The following is a 19600-nucleotide window of genomic DNA, read 5'->3' as shown; positions in this document are numbered from 1 at the left end:
GTGCTGCTTGCCTGGGAGAAGAGACCAACCCCCACCTGGCTACAACCTCCCTTCAGGGAGTTGTAGACAGCAAGAAGGTCTCCCCTGAGCCTCCTCTTCTCCAGGCTAAGCAACCCCAGCTCCCTCAGCCTCTCCTCACAGGGCTGTGCTCCAAACCCCTCCCCAGCTTTGTTGCCCTTCTCTGGACACCTTCCAGCATCTCAACATCTTTCCTAAGCTGAGGGGCCCAGAACTGGACACAGGACTCAAGGTATGGCCTAACCAGTGCTGAGTACAGGGCAGAATGACTTCCCTGCTCCTGTTAAAACTTTATGATGCCATCTCCCACAGCATTCTCCTCGAGAAACTCATGGCCCGTGGCACAGGGATGGATTCTTCGCTGGGTTAAAAGCTGGCTGGAGGCCAGGCCCAAAGGGTTGTGATAAACAAAGTCCAGCTGGTAGCCAGTCCCTGGTGGTGTCCCCAGAGCTTGGTATTGGTGCCAGTTCTGTTTAACATCTTCATTAATGATTTGGGTGAGGGCATTGAGAGCATCATCAGCCTTTCCTCAGCACGGAGATGCTCCACTCCTCTAATCATCTTTATGGCTTTGTGCTTTATGGCAGTTCCCTGATGCCCTTCTTGAACTGAGGGACCTGGAACTAGGCACAATATTCCAGATGAAGCCTCACAAGGGCAGAGCAGAGCAGGAGGAGGAAGCTGGACTAGAGACCTCCTGAGGTGCCTTCTAAGGTGAGCTATCCTATGATCCTAAGAGTACCACCACATGACAAAAAGTAAGCATTAACTCCACTCTCAGCAATATGCTGGAGTATAAACAGTGCTGGTTAGTTTTGTTTTCCTACCAGTTCACAGTATGCTGAAGCAGGTACAAGATGATTCATAAATCACAATTTTGATGGAGGCAAAGCAAATGGAAAGCTAAGTTATCTGCATATCTTAAGTGTAAGAAATTTGCATTTTAGATAACTATGCATGGCCTAAGTTAAAATATATCAAATACTTGTCACAGACCAAATGGTATTTTGATGGTATTTGAAACACTTCACACTTCTGTTCAAACACATATTCTGGAAGTAATAAATTGCAAAAACTACAGCACACTGACCTGGATCCTTTGGAGTAAGATCAGCCTCTGCAGTTCAGCTCAAATGGATCTTAAAGAAAGAGAAGCACTGCAAGAACTATTCCTGAATTTTGGAACCTGACCTGGCAAGATTTCTAGTGTTTTGAAATCCCATGAGATGTCTATTGACCTAAAATATCACAGGCCTTCTGGAGACATCTGTCCACACATGGACTACATTTTAAGATGTTGTATGAAGACAATAGGGAGCATTCTGCATACAAAATATGAAATGTCCTCCAATCCTGCCCCCAGTTCTGGTGTCCCAACATAAGAAGGAGCTGTTGGAGTGAGTCCAGAGGAAAGCCACAAAGATGATCCAAGGCCTGGAGCACCTCTGCTGTGAGGATAGGTTAAGGGAGCTGGGGGTGTTCAGCCTGGAGAAGAGAAGACTCTGTGGAGACTGTAGAGCTGAGCTGCCTTCCAATACTTGAAGGGATCCTACAAGAAGGCTGCAGAGGGACTTTCCACAAGGGTGTCTAGAGATAGGACAAGGGGGAACGGTTTGAAGCTGAGAGAGTAGGGTTAGATTGGATCATAGGAAAAAGTTCTTCAGTAGAAGGGTGGTGAAACACTGAAACAGGTTGCCGAGGGAAGCGGTGGATGCCCCCTCCCTGGAAGAGTTTAAGGCCAGGCTGTATGAGACCTTCAGCAAGCAAATTAGTGGAGAGCATCCCTGCCTGTGGCAGGAAGGTTGGAGTAAGTGATCTCTAAGGTTCCTTCCAGTCTAGGCTGTTCTATGATTCATTGCTGACCAGAGAATGTTTTCATCAGGAAAAAGAAAAAAAAAAGAGGGAAGTCTTTTCATGAGAACACACACTGCAGTTCCTAGAGAGCAGCTTTGCCAGGCCATGGATGGAATTTCTGATTAAAAGCAGAGAGACCCTCCCATTGCAAACAGTTATCACCAAATGCTGGGAGCCTTTGCTTGCATTCAGGGAGACAGAGGTTCATTTTGTTTAGAATAGAACAGAATAGAGCAGAGTAGACTAGACTAGACTAGACTAGACTAGACTAGACCATGTTGGAAGAGACCTTCAAGATCATCATGTCCAACCTATCATCCAACACCATCTAATCAACTAAACCATGGCACCAAGCACCCTATCAAGTCTCCTCCTAAACACCTCCAATGATGATGACTCCACCACTTCCCCAGGCAGCCCATTCCAATGGCAAATCACTCTCTCTATGAAGAATTTCTTCCTAACCTCCCCCCTAAACCTCCCCTGGTGCAGCTTGAGACTGTGTCCTCTTGTTCTGGTGCTGGTTGCCGGAGAGCAGAGACTAGCCTCTGCCTGTCTACAGCCTCCCTTCAGGTAGTTGTAGACAGCAATAAGGTCTCCCCTGAGCCTCCTCCTCTCCAGGCTAAGCAACCCCAGCTCCCTCAGCCTCTCCTCATAGGGCTGTGCTCCAAACCCCTCACCAACTTTGTTGCCCTTCTCTGGACACCTTCCAGCAACTCAGCTCAACATCTTACCATATCCTGCCTGAGACAGACCAAGGCTTTAATCTGTCTCCCACATACCTCACAGCCATGTGCCCTAATTAAGGAACTTTTTTTTTGCTAGGGCAAATAAGCTTCCCTACTCCCTACTTCTTTTTTTTTCTTTTTTCAGAAGAGACAAATGATAATAATAATTCTTCATATTGTCCCAATTTGGAACTGAAACTCTTTTTGAAACTGAGAAAAGCCTTTTGTGGGTGGGGAAAACCATTTCACGCTCCGCTCTATTTTTAGTCTAAGCTGCACTATGTGTCCACAGAGAGTCAATGGCAGAAAATCAGATCTGCCAAATTTTGTCAACACGAGCATGTGACTCTAATCCAGGGTTCCTTGAACAGTAACCAGCAGATGTTGATGTGAACAGGTCCATCTATCTTTGTATCCCATCTCCGACAATATCCTGTAGCAAAGGCAGGAGTAGGAGTGTAAGAAACACAGCCTACACAGAGTGAGCTTTCTTCAGTGTAACTCCTCTACTTTCAGTAATCATTTTAGAAACTTCCTGTTACTCTGCTGCAGAGGAAGGTAAATCCCCCAAATTAGTCCTAGCTGGCAGAGGAAACATTTTTTTCATGTGTTTTTAAGAGGGTTGTTTTGTTGTTGGGGGAGTTTTTAACTGATTACATCTAGTGATTTGTCCACGTCCTGATGCTTGCAGCTTGGTAGCACTGAAAATGCTGTTCTTAGTGCTGGCATAAATTGACATGAGACATGCACCCACTCCCTCTCAGTAAATATTTCACACTCATGGAACAAAAATTTGTATGAGGAGTTTGCTGTCTTCAATACCTCCAACATCACCTCCATCTCTGCAGACAATGCCATCGCAGGATGAACTGGATCAGCCTAAAGATCCCCCAGCATTCATGCAGTGAATAGCATGAAGGGCAATGGAAGTGAGACAGTATTGATTTACTGACAGAACCAAACTACAGAAATAATTATGTTGAGAGTAACACAGGCACTCTCCTTACACTACACACATTTACACACAGGAACATTTTTAACTGACGCTTACACAAATGTCTTTCAGACAGAAGCAACCATTATTTTCCACCAAGGCTGGGATTCACACTAGTGAGCAAAAGGGGGTTACCACAGAGGTGCTCCAAGAACAAATCTGTTCCCCAGAGGAAAAAAAAAAACACACCAGCCTGCTAAGAATCACAGAAACATTCGTGTTGGGAAAGGATCACCAAGTCCAACCGAGAGCCCTACTCTACAAGGTTCACCCCTAAACCATATCCCCAAGCACCATATCCAAAACTTTTTGAAACACATCCAGGATTGGTGACTCCACCACCTCCCTGGGCTGCTCATTCCAATGCCTGACCACTCTTGCTGTGAAAAACTTCTTCCTAATGTCCAGTCTAAACTTACCCAGTTGTAGCTTGAGACCATTCCCTCTTGCTCTGTCACTAATTACCTGTGAGAAGAGACCAGCAGCAGCCTCTCCACAACATCCTTTCAGGTAGTTGTAGAGAGCAACGAGGTCTCCTCTCAGCCTCCTCTTCCCTGAACTAAGCAGCCCCAGCTCTGTCAGTTGTTCCTTATCAGATTTATTCTCCAGGCCCTTCACATCTTCCTTGCTCTCCTCTGCACTGTCTCTAGCACCTCCACATCTCTCCTGTATTGAGGTGCTCAAAACTGGACAGACCACTTGAGGGGTGGCCTCCCCAGAGCTAAGCACAAGTGGACAATCACCTCCCTACTCCTGCTGGACACAGCATTTCTGACACAAGTCAGAATGCCACTGGCTTTCTTGTCCAAGAAAGGTGCTGGAAATGCTGGAGTCTGTCCCAGTAAGTTAAGTCTCTAAGTGGGAAATGAAATCCCACATGCCTTCCACAGCCCAACACTCCATACTGACTAAAAAAGGATAGCAGAAAATCACTTCCAAATTCAGTCCATGTACATTTCAGAGCCAAAACCAAACACAAATGCCTGAGTTAATATTATGATGCTGGAATAAATTGGTCTTTAAACTCTAAGAACACGAGCCATTTCTCCCATCCTCTCCAGCCAGGAGTTTCTTCCCTCAGATCTTTGATTCACAGCTCTAAACTTCTACTGGAACTGTATAAATAGCTGGTAAAAGAATAATCAAGCACATGGATCAGCTTTTAAATAGGAACATGACAGTGCCAGTGAGTTATACAACTGCTTATGGGACTGCTCAATATCGAATTCCTAGGATCTATTCCTGACTCTCAGAGAAGAGTGTGGTCTGCTAGGATCAGTTATAGCAAAGGCTTTGGAACATTCAACCTGCATGCAGTGCTGCAAACTGAATGAAACTTGGTACTACTTAATCTCCTCCATTTGACTGTGTACATTAAATAAGGACTAATGTTGAGAAAAAGAAACTTTGCTCCCCATTAACAGCTACACAATATATAAAGGTTCTGAAATTTCTGCTTGGAGGAGAAAAAAGTGGAGTGCTGTTTCATGGCCACAAGCCCAGTGCAGGTCCTCTCAGAGCTCCTCTCATAACGTTGCTGATGTCAGGTACACCACTCTCCCACAAAAGGTACCTGCAGTGAAGGTTTATTCCAAATCTAGAATTTTATAACAGTAGAGAAGAAGTCTCTTACTCTATTTATGAACACAGTGTTGGGTTAACAGTTGAACTCAATGATATTCAAGGACTTTTCCAACCTGAATGATTCCAAGATTACATGGTTCTAATAATGCATTTTATTATAACTCTCATGTGGCATTGAGGTGCCATGGACAGTGGCATTGAGGCACCCTCAGCAAGTTCACCAATGACACCAAGCTGTGTGGTGCAGTAGACAGGCTGGAGGGAAGGGATGCCATCCAGAGGGACCTTGACAGGCTGGAGAGGTGGGCACAAGCCAACCACATGAGGTTCAACAAGACCAAGTGCAAGGTCCTGCAGCTGGATTGGGGCAATCCCAAGCATCAATATAGGCTGGGCAGGGACTGGCTTGAGAGCAGCCCTGAAGAAAAGGACTTGGAGGTGTCGGTGGAGGAGAAGCTCAACAGGAGCCAGCAGTGAGCACTTGCAGCCCAGAAAGCCAACCAGAGCCTGGGTTGCATCAAGAGAAGTGTGGCCGGCAGGACCAGGGAGGTGAATCTCCACTCTGCTGAGACCACACCTGGAGCACCATGTCCAGTTCTGGAGCCTCTACTAAAAGAAAGATCTGGAGGTGCTGGAACATGTCCAGAGAAGGGCCACAAGGATGAGAAGAGGCCTGGAACTGCTCTGCTACGGAGACAGAATGAGACAGTTGGGGCTTTTCAGTCTGGAGAGGAGAAGGCTCTGAGGAGACCTTATTGTGGCCTTCCAGTATCTGAAGGGTGCCTACAAGAAAGCTGGGGAGGGACTATTTAGGGTGTCAGGTAGTGACAGGACTGGGGGGAAAGGAGTAAAACCAGAAGTGGGTAGATCCAGATTGGATGTTAGGAAGAAGTTCCTCCCCATGAGGGTGGTGAGACACTGGTACAGGTTGGCCAGGAGGTGGTGGAAGTCTCCTGCCTGGCGGTTTTTGCAGCCAGGCTGGATGTGGCTGTGAGCAACCTGCTGTGGTGTGAGGTGTCCCTGCCCATGGCAAGGGGCTTGGATCTGGCTGATCCTTGAGGTGCCTTCCAGCCCTGACAATTCTGTGATTCTGTGAAAGTTAACACACGTGAAACCTGTTACCTGAATTGTGTTGGGCAATACACCCAAGTGTCCAACATGCAGCTTCTCTGACTCCAGGGTCAAAATCTTCTAAGCAAATCACAAGCATTTCCAGTGCTCCACACCGAACTAGTTCCTGAGCTAGCTGTGGAGAATGTTTACCAACTGCTCTTAGCACAAATGCAGCTGTTTTCTTGTAGGAACGCTGTACAAAGCAGGGGGGAGAAAAAGAAAAAGCTTTTACTGACATCAAGTAGTTCAAAGCAGAACACAGCACAGACATGCATAAATTAGACTCCTTCTTTATTTTTTCCTTAGTAGCAGCAATATCTCATACAGATTCAAATCAGGACCACCAGACATCACACAAACAATGAACCTACAGTCCTGCTTTGAGACAGTTCATGATCTAAAATTTGCAGTTAAGTGCACAAACAAACAGAAAAAATGAGAGGGCTAAGAGGATATGGGGGAAAGATAATAGTCTAGATAAGCCTGTTTGCTTAAGTGAGTAGTGGATGATAAGAGCTGCAAAAACAATAGCTCTTACCATATTTAACCAGATCACACAGGTTATGCAGGGCAAGCTCCTAAAATAATTCTACCCATCTGTGACAACTGCAAGACTTCACAATTTCTAATGCTCTACCCTCAAAACATCTCTATGAGAAAACATTGCTGGCATTTCCAAACTGGAGACTGAGACACAGAGAGTGTGGATCCTTAAATGCCTAAACATCTCCTAAGCCCACATCTAAGATCCTGAAAACCCATCCTACCAAACAGCCAGCACTGGCTGACCCTTGGTTTTGACCAGGCAGCCTGCAATTTTACTCCTGCAGGTGTCCAGAACCAGCTCACTTTCAACAGGACTAAGCACCTTAGCACCTTTCTCTTTAGTTCAAGTAAATCCAAGAACTTGTCTTGGTTCAACTGATCTCCCTCAGTGCTGGACCAAACACATTTTGAACGTATGATGCTGCGCAGATCGTGGTGATCCACGTGAACTGCAGCAGTGGTGGTAGTTTCTTCTAAAAGCACAGTTAAAGGCTTCCCACAAAAAGTCACATTTCAATCTTCTCCTGCAATTTCCTATCCCTGGAATGCAGAAGCTGAAGATTAAATTTCTTCTCCTGCTTTCAATATCCAGATCCCAGTTAAAGTCCTCTGGCCAGAAACAACTGTGTCATGAGAAAGCCAGCTCCCCTTCCTCATGAAGCCATTCTGCAGCAATGATCCAAGATGCATTGGGACACAAGTGATCTACTGCTAGACCCCTGGGCCTGGAGCATGCTCTGCAGCCTGGCAGCTGACAGATCACCCCTATGGATAAGCTCTTGAGGGCCCTATCTCTACGTGCCAGATGCTTTAATCTCATTCCAAGATGCCTGATGTTCCCCTCCTCAGCACTTTACAGTGCTACTGTCCTACTCTGAAGGTACACAAAACAAAGACTGAGTCCAGAGAAACAAAGAACCACATGAGTGCTTTTGTACATCCCTCAAGGTGCCAAACACCTTCAAAAGTCTGATCTGAAGCACTAAGGCAACAGGGGAGTATCTGCAATGGCTCCACAGGAAGACCCAAGCCCACTCCCTGGCCCTGAGAGAAAGTGACACAGCATACCACATCCATCCACCTAAACTCCTCTTTGCTCAAAGCACAATGGTCTCAGCTATACTGCTGGAAACCATCCTCACTTTGTGCTACTCACTAAACAGCATCCAGGCATTGCCAAGTAGTCCAGTGGTTGGCACTGGCATGGTAATGATGGAAGAGCAGTTATCTTCCAGTGCTCACAGGCATTCCCTGACCCTCCTTCATTTAACCACCACGAGGAAAAGTCCTTAATGCCAAAAATCCAGTCTTTCTAAGTGAAAGCCTACAAGCAAGTGCATTAAACATATTTCACAATGAGAGGAAATGGCTCAAGTTGCACCAGGGGTGGTTTAGGTTGGATATTCAAAGAAACTTCTTCCCTGAAAGGGTTCTCAACCACTGGTACAGGCTGCCCGGGGAGATGATGCCCATCCCTGGAGGAGTTTCAAAGAGGCAGAGATGTGGTGCTGAGGAAAATGGTTTAGCCCCAGCCTTGGTAGAGTTAGAGAATGGTTTGGCTCCATGATCTTAAAGGGCTTTTCCAACCAAAACTATTCCGTGATTCCATAATTTACAAGCAAAGCACTGAAGATCATTTGGGAGAGGCAGGAGCTAAGGGAAACAGTGCAGATAAATTGCCAGTGCCCTAGCTAATGTAAATTATTACGTGTTCTGCTGAACTCAGTTGAGCTATAGTTGTTTACATCTGCCTGTGCCTCTGTAGATATGTTACTTTATGTTATTCCTGTTAAGCTATTATGGTCCTGGCAAAGAAAACCCTTCCCTGGATTTACTATTCAAAACACACTTGTTTACAAACAACTGTACTCACAGGCACAGTCAGAACACACTATAAAATTGTACTTTGCTTACTTTAATTGACAAAACATTAATCTGGAATGTGACCCTGTAGCTGTTCTCCATAAATCACTAGAATCAGTACTTACTGTGAGCTCACAGAATCTGCTCCTCAAATATAGATGCTGCTACACAAAGAGTGAGTGGAATGAAAACATATTGGGGTTTGGGATTTTTTGCCTATGGGAAGTAACAAACTGTGTGCATTGCTAAACTCTGCATGAACTGGATAATGAGTTTCCTTCACTTGCCCTCAGTCACCAAGGCTTTCCCTGACCTCACACTAATCTTGCTGCTGCCCCAAGTGATTCTGAATTACAGCCATCTCCATGTAAAGACAGCGCTGCCTTAGCATGGAAGAGATAAATCAGGATACTCAGGCTAATTTAGTGAGAGCTTTGAGTTGTAGCACCGGGGGTAGTTTCCAAAGCAAAGCAAAATAGAGGATGAAGAGTTTTGTTCCTATTCTTCCCCTAAAGATAGAAATAAAAGCCTGCAATTAGAAACTCCTCTAACAAAAACCTTAACTTCCTTTCTGTACCACACCAGTACCTTGAAACCAAAGGTTTTTCTTTAGCCTATTTTTTTTTAATTGAAGATTAATTAAGGGAAAAAAATGCTTACAATTATGGATGCAAAATAAAAGTGTATGGCTTTCCAAATTACACTTCCATTTTAATCCTTCTCATCCTAAATTTAATAAATCAAAACCACAACCCAAGTATGGCTGTGCTATTAATAAAATTAACTCTCAGCTGTATCCTTTTTGTTGTTCTTCTTCTTCCAGTTCTTAGGAAGCTTATTTGGAAGTTCAAGAAGGTCAGGATCACTGAAATATGAAAGCTGAAATACATACACAACCTGAAGAAAAATAGCAAGAAGGGGGGGGGGAGGGGGGGGGGGGGGAAGGGAGAGAAGAGGCCACCAGATATATTTCCACTGCAATTGTCACTACCCTTTTTGTTTGTTTGTTTCTCTCTAACAAATATGAAGATTAAAACCTTTCAGTGTACTTTCCTGTGTCAGTGGTTTGATATTTTTTCATGCCACAGGTTTCCAACAGGCTGCGTTTGGGGAGATTAAATATTGCATTACCAAAGTTCAGGTTTTTTGGCTGTGTTTGGAGAGGTTAAATATTGCATTACCAAAGTTCAGGTTTTTTGGCTGTGTTTGGAGAGGTTAAATATTGCATTACCAAAGTTCAGGGGTTTATGTGCATTTTACAAGCACTGGGTATTACAAATAAATCCTAGTCAGTTATCAGCACAGCTCTCAAATTGTCTCATTTTTCAAGAGGGTCCTTTGATAAAGCATCATTCAACATCTCAAAAAGACAGAAAAGTGCCATGACTACACTTCCTACGGTGTGCTAAAAGGTAAGACAATATTTTAAAGCCAAGCTTGTCTGAAGTCAGAGTTAGGCACACAGCACACATCGCTCTCTCAGGAGCTCCAACTGAAATGCTGTCGGTACCTTTATTGCTATATTAGAATAACAGGAGGCAGTTGATACAGAAAGCTCGGGCAACAGTTAACAACAAATGATTCCTTAAGAAAACAATGGTGCCTTACATTCTGGTCAGACAATGAACACAGGAGCTGTGGAAGAATGTTTCCCTTCACGACTGCCTCTGCCAGGTCGTGGTTGTAATTGGCAAGCCTCCCAAGAGCCAAAGCAGCGGTCTGTTGAATAGCTGGGACGTCATCCATCAAAAGAGGTTTCAGCGAAGACATCACACCTGAGTCACACCAGGAAGAGAAAAGCCCGTTTGATAAGCATAATTTTCTCTAAATGTTTGCCCTTTTTTGTGGGTTTTTTTTTCATAGAAACCTATGAAATTACTCTTGCAGGAAACAAGAATTTATAGGAAATCCAGGTGCTCCACTGAAATGAAGTCAGGAATTGGGAAGTACTGCTTATGCACGGCACTGTTTCTGCCCTTTTTTAATAGGTACAAACCACTTCTGAAACATAAAGAGAAAAAAAAAAGTCACATGTGGAAATTAGCTATATTCAAACAGCTATAAAACACAGGTCTTAAAGTATACACAAAAAAACAAAGTATGCTCAAACATATATAAAATGCATACAGGAAACTCCATCGACAGACTGAGAGAGTTGGGGCTATTTAGTCTGGAGAAGAGAAGGCTCTGAGGAGACCTTACTGTGGCCTTCCAGCACCTGAAGGGGGCTACAAGAAAGCTGGGGAGGGACTTCTTAGGGTGTCAGGGAGTGATAGGAGTAGGGGGAATGAAACAAAACTAGAAATGGGTAGATTCAGATTGGATGTTAGGAAGACGTTCTTCCCCATGAGAGTGGTGAAACACTGGCACAGGTTGCCCAGGGAGGTGGTGAAAGCTTCATCCCCGGCAGTTTTTAAGGCCAGGCTGGAAGTGGCTGTGAGCAACCTGATGGAGTGTGAGGTGTCCCTGCCCATGGCAGGGGGGGTGGAACTTGAGGTCCCTTCCAACCCTAACAATTCTGTGATTCTGTGATCTGGAGGTCCTGGTGAGCTGACATTGGCATATCCTTCATTCAGCATGCCAGCAGAACCTCTGTGTTGAGTTACACCACACTGCATTTCATCTGTCATTACAAATGGTTAATTTGGGGACCAATATCTACAATGTATTGCACTCCAGATAGAAGAGTCAAAAGTCTTATTATCGTGTTGTTATTTATGATGTGTTTTCACTGATGAGTCCACAGTGTATCAGGTAAACATGAAAGAACAGGAAAGTCCATTCATTCTCTAAGGTGGTCTTAAAATATACACTTGAAATTACAGAAGTAAGCAGCTGTGACATGAACCATTGGCAGCTGTGGCCTAAGAAAGTCTTTAGATGGATAAACATCTGGTTAAAAATAGGAAGTGGGAGGAGTAAACTTTCCATTCTTGCCACAGGAGGGAAGAGGTCACAGTGCAGTTCTGCAGGCTTTTGTGCTGGGACATTTGCCATTCTGTATTCATCTATGATCTGAAACAACACAAACAGTGAAGTGCAAATGACTCAAAGTTTTTCAAGGTAGTACCAGCAAGGGAAACTACACAGAAGTAGGAAATGAATAAAAAAATTAGCAAGTGAAGGGGTAGACATATGGGGAAGTCAATCCCAACCGTGCCTATGCAGTGATGGATGCCAAAAAGATCACAACTGGTAGAACAGTTAGACAGTTCCATGGAGATAGCAGCTCATTGCTCAGTAGCAGAGAAGAAACTTTACATCCAGAAGTATCCAGAGCACTCAAGATTATTTGGAAAAGAGAGGGCATCACAATGCTACTGTATCAATCTATTCAACATTTAACAGCCTCCCCTAGAGTGGAACTGGAAAAGGTTCAGTGAAGGGAAGCAAGGATGACCAAAGATGACCGCTCTGTACGTGGAAGCTCTTCCTGCAGTTAAACTAAGACTCTTCAATAGATGTAAATGAGAGCCACATAGTTATATTTTAATAAATAAATAAATATTTTAAAGGTCCAAGAAGGGAAAATTATTTGTACTGCCATTCTTTGCACCAGCCAGGTGCATGAATTTTTCTTCTGAGCTTTATACCAATGCTTCCTTGCTTCCTGGAGATGCAGAAGTGCTACAACCAAACACCAAACACTCAGAGCTACAGTGAGAAATCTCCACATCAGCTGTTTCACAGCTTTCCACTGCTTCTTTTTTTGTCTGCCAAAGATTTAGCTGGGTGACTGTGGAAGACAGCAAGACTTCCCTTCTTAAGGACTCGTGTGGTTATAAGCACTGGACAAAGGTCTTTGGGTGCAACAATCAGATCACTGCGTGATGGCAGATGACACCCAAGTATTGGATAGGCCTTAGAGCAGCCAAGGGAGGGAGCTTCAAAGGGATGCAGGATAGAGCAAGTTACACCTCTAGCATACTTCTGTGCAGAAGGGAACTCTGAAAAGGAAAAACAGGAGGTTGAGGAGCTGTGTAATTTCCACAGAGAACTTTAAATTAAACCCAAACTGCTCCCAGCAAGAAGAAAATCACCTAATAATCTATACACAGCTCTGAAAGAGTGGAGGGGGTGCTAAAACTAACCATGCTAACCACTAATGAATAGGTTCTGGAAAGGTCAGTGCTGCAGACAGAAGCTGCACTGCTGTAGTACGGCCTCCCAGGATGTTCACAAGTCAAAATAACACAGATCTCAGGGCAGCATACAGGAGAAGGAGAAGAGGGAAATGAAATGGTGATGTCCAATAGCACAAAAAATGTCTCTGTCACATGCACTAATTGACCATGCACAAGCAGAATCCATGGAAATAGGGCTGAAGTATAACTGGAGCCCACTCTCACTTCTGCCAAAGCCACTGGGAGCTGTAAGAGGCCTCCTGTGTACCAGCAGATCCTCCAGTACTGCAAGATCAGTGTGAATGCATTCAGCACTTTTCAGAAATCACTGTTTCAGAACGCGGTCACCATCCTGACACCTTCACACAGATTCTCCCAAACAGCAGGCAGAGTCTCTTTAGCAAGTTATGTTTCCTATCAAAATGTACAAAGTATTTTATATGACAAATTAAAAGTGAAAACAAATATGTAAGTTGGGGCCAACCAGCTATAGGGAGCTATGTCTATAGGGAGCATCCTCTAAGGGAGGGCATTTTCTTGTCCTTCCCAATCTGACCATCAGCTGAATGGCCAAACAGCTGCAGGAACTGGTAAGGGGACATCATGTTATACTGACTCTATTTATACAGAGGGTGTAAAGCAGGAACAGTTAGGAAGAAACATGGAACCATTTTGGTTGGAAAAGACCTTTAGGATTGTGGTACACTTGTATTTAGTGTACAGATATCACATTTGAGCCCTTAACTTGAGATAATACAAAGCCAAGGTTATTTAAGAAATTATTTTTTCGAGGGGAAAAAAAAAAGGAGGGGAAATGGACCCAAAAAATTAGTTTTATTGATACAATAGAGACTGTTAGACATATTCATGGGAGAGGGAAAGGAACACCTCAGTGTAGAGCATCCTGGCCTTAGAAAAGACAAGAGCTTGATGGGTGGGATATTCAACCAGGATGGGGCAGACAGTTCAGTTCCAGTGCTGGTCTGAAAATCTTGTGAAATTTAAACTTTACACAAGCTGGATCCAGACCATGTGATGTGTTTCTGGCCTGCATGACATACCTGGACACTACAAGACATAAAACCACATTTAAGAAAGTTTAGAGATTCACATGCTTTGAGTTGTCCCAAAGAGGAGATTCACAAAATTTGCGTTCTCAAGAGTAATTGATGGAAAGCCTTGAGCCTGAAAATGCTTCCAAGCAGCATGCCTGAACCCCATGGCCATTCATTTCATGGTAGTACAAACCAAGTAAAGCTTGGTGATGACATTTAGGTCTCAGCACAAAACCTACTGCTAATTATTTTAAGCTGATGAAGCCGAAGGTGAGGAAAGAGATGAAAAGTGAAATAGGAGCTACTGTTTGTAGAGACAAGATGCTAAAACAGAGTTGGGGGGAAAAAAAAAGTGAATGGATGGAAAAGGTTTAGGAAAAAAAAACAACACTGCTGATTCTTGAGGAAACTGTAATTTCCCAATGTGACAGCTGAGTGTGAGCAAAGACAGGGAACAAATAATTACCATGATAACAACTTCTGAGGAACAATAAGGAGAAAAATCAATTCATGATGCTGTACAAAACAACTACTGACACCAAAGTGATTGAGAGCTGAGAGAGGTGCTTAGGCCTAGATTATGCCTGTGCATTGAAAACAAAAGCTTCTACCTCTTCTTCTTCCCTTCCTTAAAACCAGCTTCTTCTCTGCATCATTTCTGACTACTCTGCAGGACCACCTTCTTGAGAAGTTTTAACCATTGTCATGATTTTTACATCTCCAGCAAAACAACTATGTCTTAGGAAAAAAGTAACCAATTAATTAATGCTCTCTACAGCCCCCCCGAAAGGAGGTTGGAAAGAGCTGGGGGTCAGGCTCTTCTCCCTAGTATGAGGTGACAGAATAAGAGGAAATGGCCTCAAGTTGCACCAGGGCAGATTTGGGTTGGATATTAGGAAAAAATTCTTTACTGAAGGAGTGGTCAGGCATCGGAACAGGCTGCCCAGGGAGGCAGTAGAGTCACCAATCCTGGAGATGTTCACAAAACATGGCACTTTGGGACATAATTTAGTGGGCATGGTGGTGTTGGGTTGATGGTTGGACTCCAGTCTTCATGATTCTATGATTCTACAATTCTGAGAGTATGAAAATAGCTCCATAGAGGGTATCACACAGTATCACAGTATCACTAAGGTTGGAAGAGACCTCAAGGATCATTGAGTGCAACCTGTCACCACAGACCTCATGACTAGACCATGGCACCTCGAGTCCAAACCTCCCCTGGCACAGCTTGAGACTGTGTCCCCTTTTTCTGGTGCTGGTTGCCTGGGAGAAGAGACCAATCCCTTCCTGGCTACAACCACCTTTCAGGTAGTTGTAGAGGGCAATGAGGTCACCCCTGAGCCTCCTCTTATATATATGTATATGGTCTCCATAAGAAAACCAAGACATCAGCCTTTCCTTCTCTAACTTTTGAAGACAGTGCTGGAAAGGACAGATGTGTCTGACACAGGAAGAGACTTCCATGTCCAGGGCCCAACCCAGCTCCTTCTCACAAAGACAGCTGTATTTGGTGAGCTCCTCTGTTTAATCTTTTGCTTTCTTTTGACCATCCTGCCTACAGCAATCTACCCACCTTCTCCTGACAGCATTTTTAATTAAACTGAAATTTATTTAACATTATCTTAGAGCAAGAGAAATAGGCAAGAACCTTCCAACCACTTCCTTTTACCCTCACCATTCACTCAAGTGAACAGGGCCATACAGAGCAGGGAGAAGCAGCTTCTTGCTGCCGAATACTTTAGGCAAATCCTTTGGTCTTCTTCTAAATAAGTCTGTTGTGACAGAAGTAGGAAATTCATTAACTCTCACTCAAAGGCAGCAATACAGAAAACAAACTTACAAAATAAGGCATTTAGACCATTGGACTAGATTTGTTTTGGAAGAGTTCCCACTAGCAACTCAGAAACTGGGTAACAGAGAACTACTGCCAAATATTCTCTCCTGCATCACAGAGCCTTGACTGACACTGGGCAAGGAACGATCCCTCTCTTTCTATCCTCAGTTTCCCACTCAGATTTGTTTCAAAGAATGACACACTTTAGAAGCTGGATCACCCTTAGCACACACTTCCCAAGTGGAGCTGTTGCACACAGGCCTGACACTTTCTTTTAGCAAGCAAATGCTGGCTGCTGCCTAGCCAGAAAGAAGGGGCAAAAAAAAACCACTCAGGGCTGCAGCAGCTTCCAAGTTTTTTTTCATCCCAAGGTTCTGTAGCCAGTCAGTCACTGTTCTGGAAATAACAATGGTCATTTTGACTTCCTGGGGAAAACCACCTGGAATTCATGCAGAAGCCATCTACTCACCTCCCACTCCCACCAAACCCTTGTTGAATAGTCACAAGTCAGAGAAATACCATTCTGCAGTTGCAGCCCGTTACTTCACCTGAAGCTGACCACTCCTACCCTATTCTCCTTCCTTAAAAACAAGATTTATTTGCATTTTAAAATAAAAGTGTGAAAAAAAAAATCCATCATTCTATGCTAGTGTTGTCTCTGGACACACTCTTATCCTGAAGATGCTGTCTTTGTAACTTATGATTCAGACCAAATTGTTGTCTTCTCATTTTTGGGTGCTGCCTGTTACACTAAGGACTTTAGAATCATAGAATGGTCTGGGTTGGGAGAGGCCTCCCGAAGTCATCTAGTCCAACCCCCTCTGCAGTAGGCAGGGGGATCCTCAACAAGATCAGGTTGCCAGAGCTCATTCACTGAACTAACATCAGCACTCAAATATTCATCAGATCACCTTGATTTTTCTAGGCTTATGATATAATATTCAGCTGACTTAACAAGGAAATAAAATGGAAAATTACTTCTGCCTCACCCTAACTCCCAATCTTCAACTTCTCTTTCCTAGCAGCAAGCCTTCCCAGCAGCAAGTTTTAAGTAAGAGACTTAAAACAAATTTCCCAGCACAGTGAGAGAACTTTCACATTCCCTCATCCTGACAGCCTCTCACGTCTCAAGTACAGGCTGCTCAAGGGTGATTCATGCCAAGAAAGGGCTCCTCGCTGGGAGAGTACCATGCACAACACAACTACAATCCTTCAAATATCAAAGAGAACATGAATGCAGTTTAGCAACACAGACTCCGGGTAATACAGTAATTCGTACAGCAATTACCAGATGGTGTGGGACATAATGCAGAGTCAGCCTGACAGCAGGACTGGAGATTTCAGAAGGATTGAGGAGCAGTAAGTTTCTCCTCCTTAAAAGCTGATCTGGCTGATCATTTCCCAGACCCTGTTTCTGCAATAATGCAGCAGAACTAATCCTGTTCCAAGAGGACTGAGTTTTGAAAATGCCCCTCACGGAGCTAGTTAGTGGCCACCACACAATGCTTCACAGGCACACCAAAATCAAGGTGGTCACAAGGGGCTGTTTCTTTTTAATGGCCACTTTTTAAGGTGAGAGTGCATTTCCTAACAAATTCTGGCTCTGAAGTTTTATTTGCAAATCCTCTCCAAACAGGCCAGGAGGCTGAGAAAAGGAGGAATCCTGGAGCAATTGAACTTTAAGAAGTTCCTCATAGAAAGAGGGATTGGCCATTGGAATGTGCTGCCCAGGGAGGTGGTGGAGTCACCACCACTGGAGGTGTTTGGGAAGAGACTGCATGGGGCACTTGGTGTCATGGTTTAGTCGATTAGATAGTGTTGGATGATAGGTTGAACTCAATGATCTCAAAGGTCTCTTCCAACCTGGTTAATTCTATTCTATTCTATTCTATTCTATTCTATTCTATTCTATTCTATTCTATTCTATTCTATTCTATTCTATTCTATTCTATTCTGTTCTCTAGAAAAATCCAGTCCTTCAGCTTCAGCTGTATTCACTTCCTTCTTCTCTGGCATCTCTATGGTACTTTCCTTAACGCCCAGCCTCATTCCTCAGCTTCAGCTGCATTTACTTTCTTCCTTCTGTCATCTCTCTGGTACTTTCCTTAATGCACAGCCTCATTCCTCCCTTCATCAGGCATATCTACATCATTTCCTTGGGGAAAGCCTTTCTCCTCACTGCTACAACTCCAAAGACAAGCTTTTGCCTTTCTGCTCTCGCAGAGATTTTAACTTAAAATTAATAGAGATATTAAGAAGAAAAATGAGTGCATCCTTCACAAAAGAAGGGTACACAAATCCAGATGTTGAAACTGGCAGTATGGGAACACTGAATTCTGTCCATGCATATCTATTTCCAAGGCTCAGAGAGGACAAGAATTGGATGCTTTGGGGGAGCAGCTCTTTTTCTGCACAGCTGACTCGACAACCATCCTTCCTACACACCCTGTGCTCACAGCTGCCCTTCTACAAAGCACTGTGCTATCAGAGCACATTCTTTAGTATTATTTAAAGTATGAACCTACATGCTGAAATCCCTTCCCAGAGTCATACACAGGGTCAAGGGTCCAACTGTTACAAATAGGCACATTTAAAATACATTTTAAAATACAGAAAGAGAACTGAGAAAAGCATGGACAGAAATACTCAACATAAATGGATCTGGGTAATAAATCTGAGCAGCCTTTTCTCAAAACAAAGACTCCTAAAACCACTCCAAAGATGTGGAAATGCAGCTTTTGAAACTTGCTGCTAGTGGGGTAGCTCTGGAACTGGAAGAGAACTAATGCTGCTCATGACATCATCTCATCCTTTACTTGCATAAAACCAGATCATGAAATGGGAAAATCTGCCATGTCATCACAAGGGTTTTGTAGTCTGAGGCAGAGAAGCTGTGCCCCCAAGCTATTGCTTCTTGCCAACATGGATTGTGAGGAACAGAAGATGCCCAGAGGTAAAAGGAGAGCACAGAGTCCTGGAGTACAATAGATTGTAGTGTTGGAGTGTAATTCTAAGGCCTTGGAAGCAGCTTGATAGCAGGCAGAATGGGATGGAGATCTGATGAAGTGGGAGCTGGAAAACATTCACCGGGAAAGGGTCTTCCTTTACACTGATATTATGGAACTCTCCCGGAATCCTGCAGACAGGTCAGCAAGCAGGTGAGGCAGAGGAACAGAAGTTGAAGTTATCTGCCTGGGATGATAAAAGTACCCCAGCTCACAGAGTCCCATGGCAACACACGGGCTGATAGACCACACAGCTTTCAATTTCTTTTTGCGTGTTCTCCAAGGCTTCCACAGAAGATTGTCTGCCCCAAGAAAAAGGGTTAAAGAGCTAATCTTGTCCTGTCTTTAAAGTCAAAGGCTAAGCTTGCACCACTAAACTCTTTAATCCCAATAAAATAATAAAATAAAAGCAATGATCCCATCACCACAAGCTCTAATGCAAAGTAAACAAATAAAAGTTCAATTTGTACTGTGAGATAATACAAAAATGAATCCCCAGAAGTAATTCGTGTTTATTCTGCTGCATTTATTAATGTTGAATTATAAGTGCCTCTAAAAAAAAAAACAACAAAAAAATCAAGACAAACCACTACTTCAAAAGGATTATTCCTTTACAGAAGGCTGTACTTCACAAGGCAGATGAAGAAAGAAGTAAACACTCAGTGACTGCCACTCTTGGAAACATACTGGAATCAGTTCAGATTATCTCCTACATTCGCTAAAAGACTGAAAACTCCCTAAATTTCAGTGAAAGAAAGAGAGCTCTGTTTCTAGGATTTCAAATTTTGGTAGGATGAGGGGGTGTGGAGCTCAATAATGTATTCTAGTACCAAACTCCATGAGCTGTAGCTGCCAGCTTAATAGATTTATTTTAAAAGG

General features: G+C 43.7%; 1 protein-coding gene across 1 annotated transcript in view; it reads right to left on the bottom strand.

Moving 5' to 3' along the window:
• The window catches only part of SPAG6 (sperm associated antigen 6), a 33291-nt gene extending 19862 nt beyond the window's left edge, over positions 1-13429 (bottom strand). The window contains exons 1-3 of the mRNA XM_054171161.1: positions 13381-13429; positions 10309-10475; positions 6301-6484 (exon numbers count right to left, since the gene is read on the bottom strand). Of these exons, the coding sequence (XP_054027136.1) occupies positions 6301-6484; positions 10309-10475; positions 13381-13429 (400 nt within the window). The remainder of the gene's footprint in view (positions 1-6300; positions 6485-10308; positions 10476-13380) is intronic.
• Between the last annotated feature and the right edge of the window lie 6171 nt (positions 13430-19600).

This window comes from Dryobates pubescens, chromosome 21, assembly GCF_014839835.1.
Source record: "Dryobates pubescens isolate bDryPub1 chromosome 21, bDryPub1.pri, whole genome shotgun sequence".
Classification (NCBI taxonomy): Eukaryota; Metazoa; Chordata; class Aves; order Piciformes; family Picidae; genus Dryobates; species Dryobates pubescens.
The sequence above is the reverse complement of the archived record's forward strand: the minus strand, read 5'-3'. Positions and strand labels throughout refer to the sequence as shown.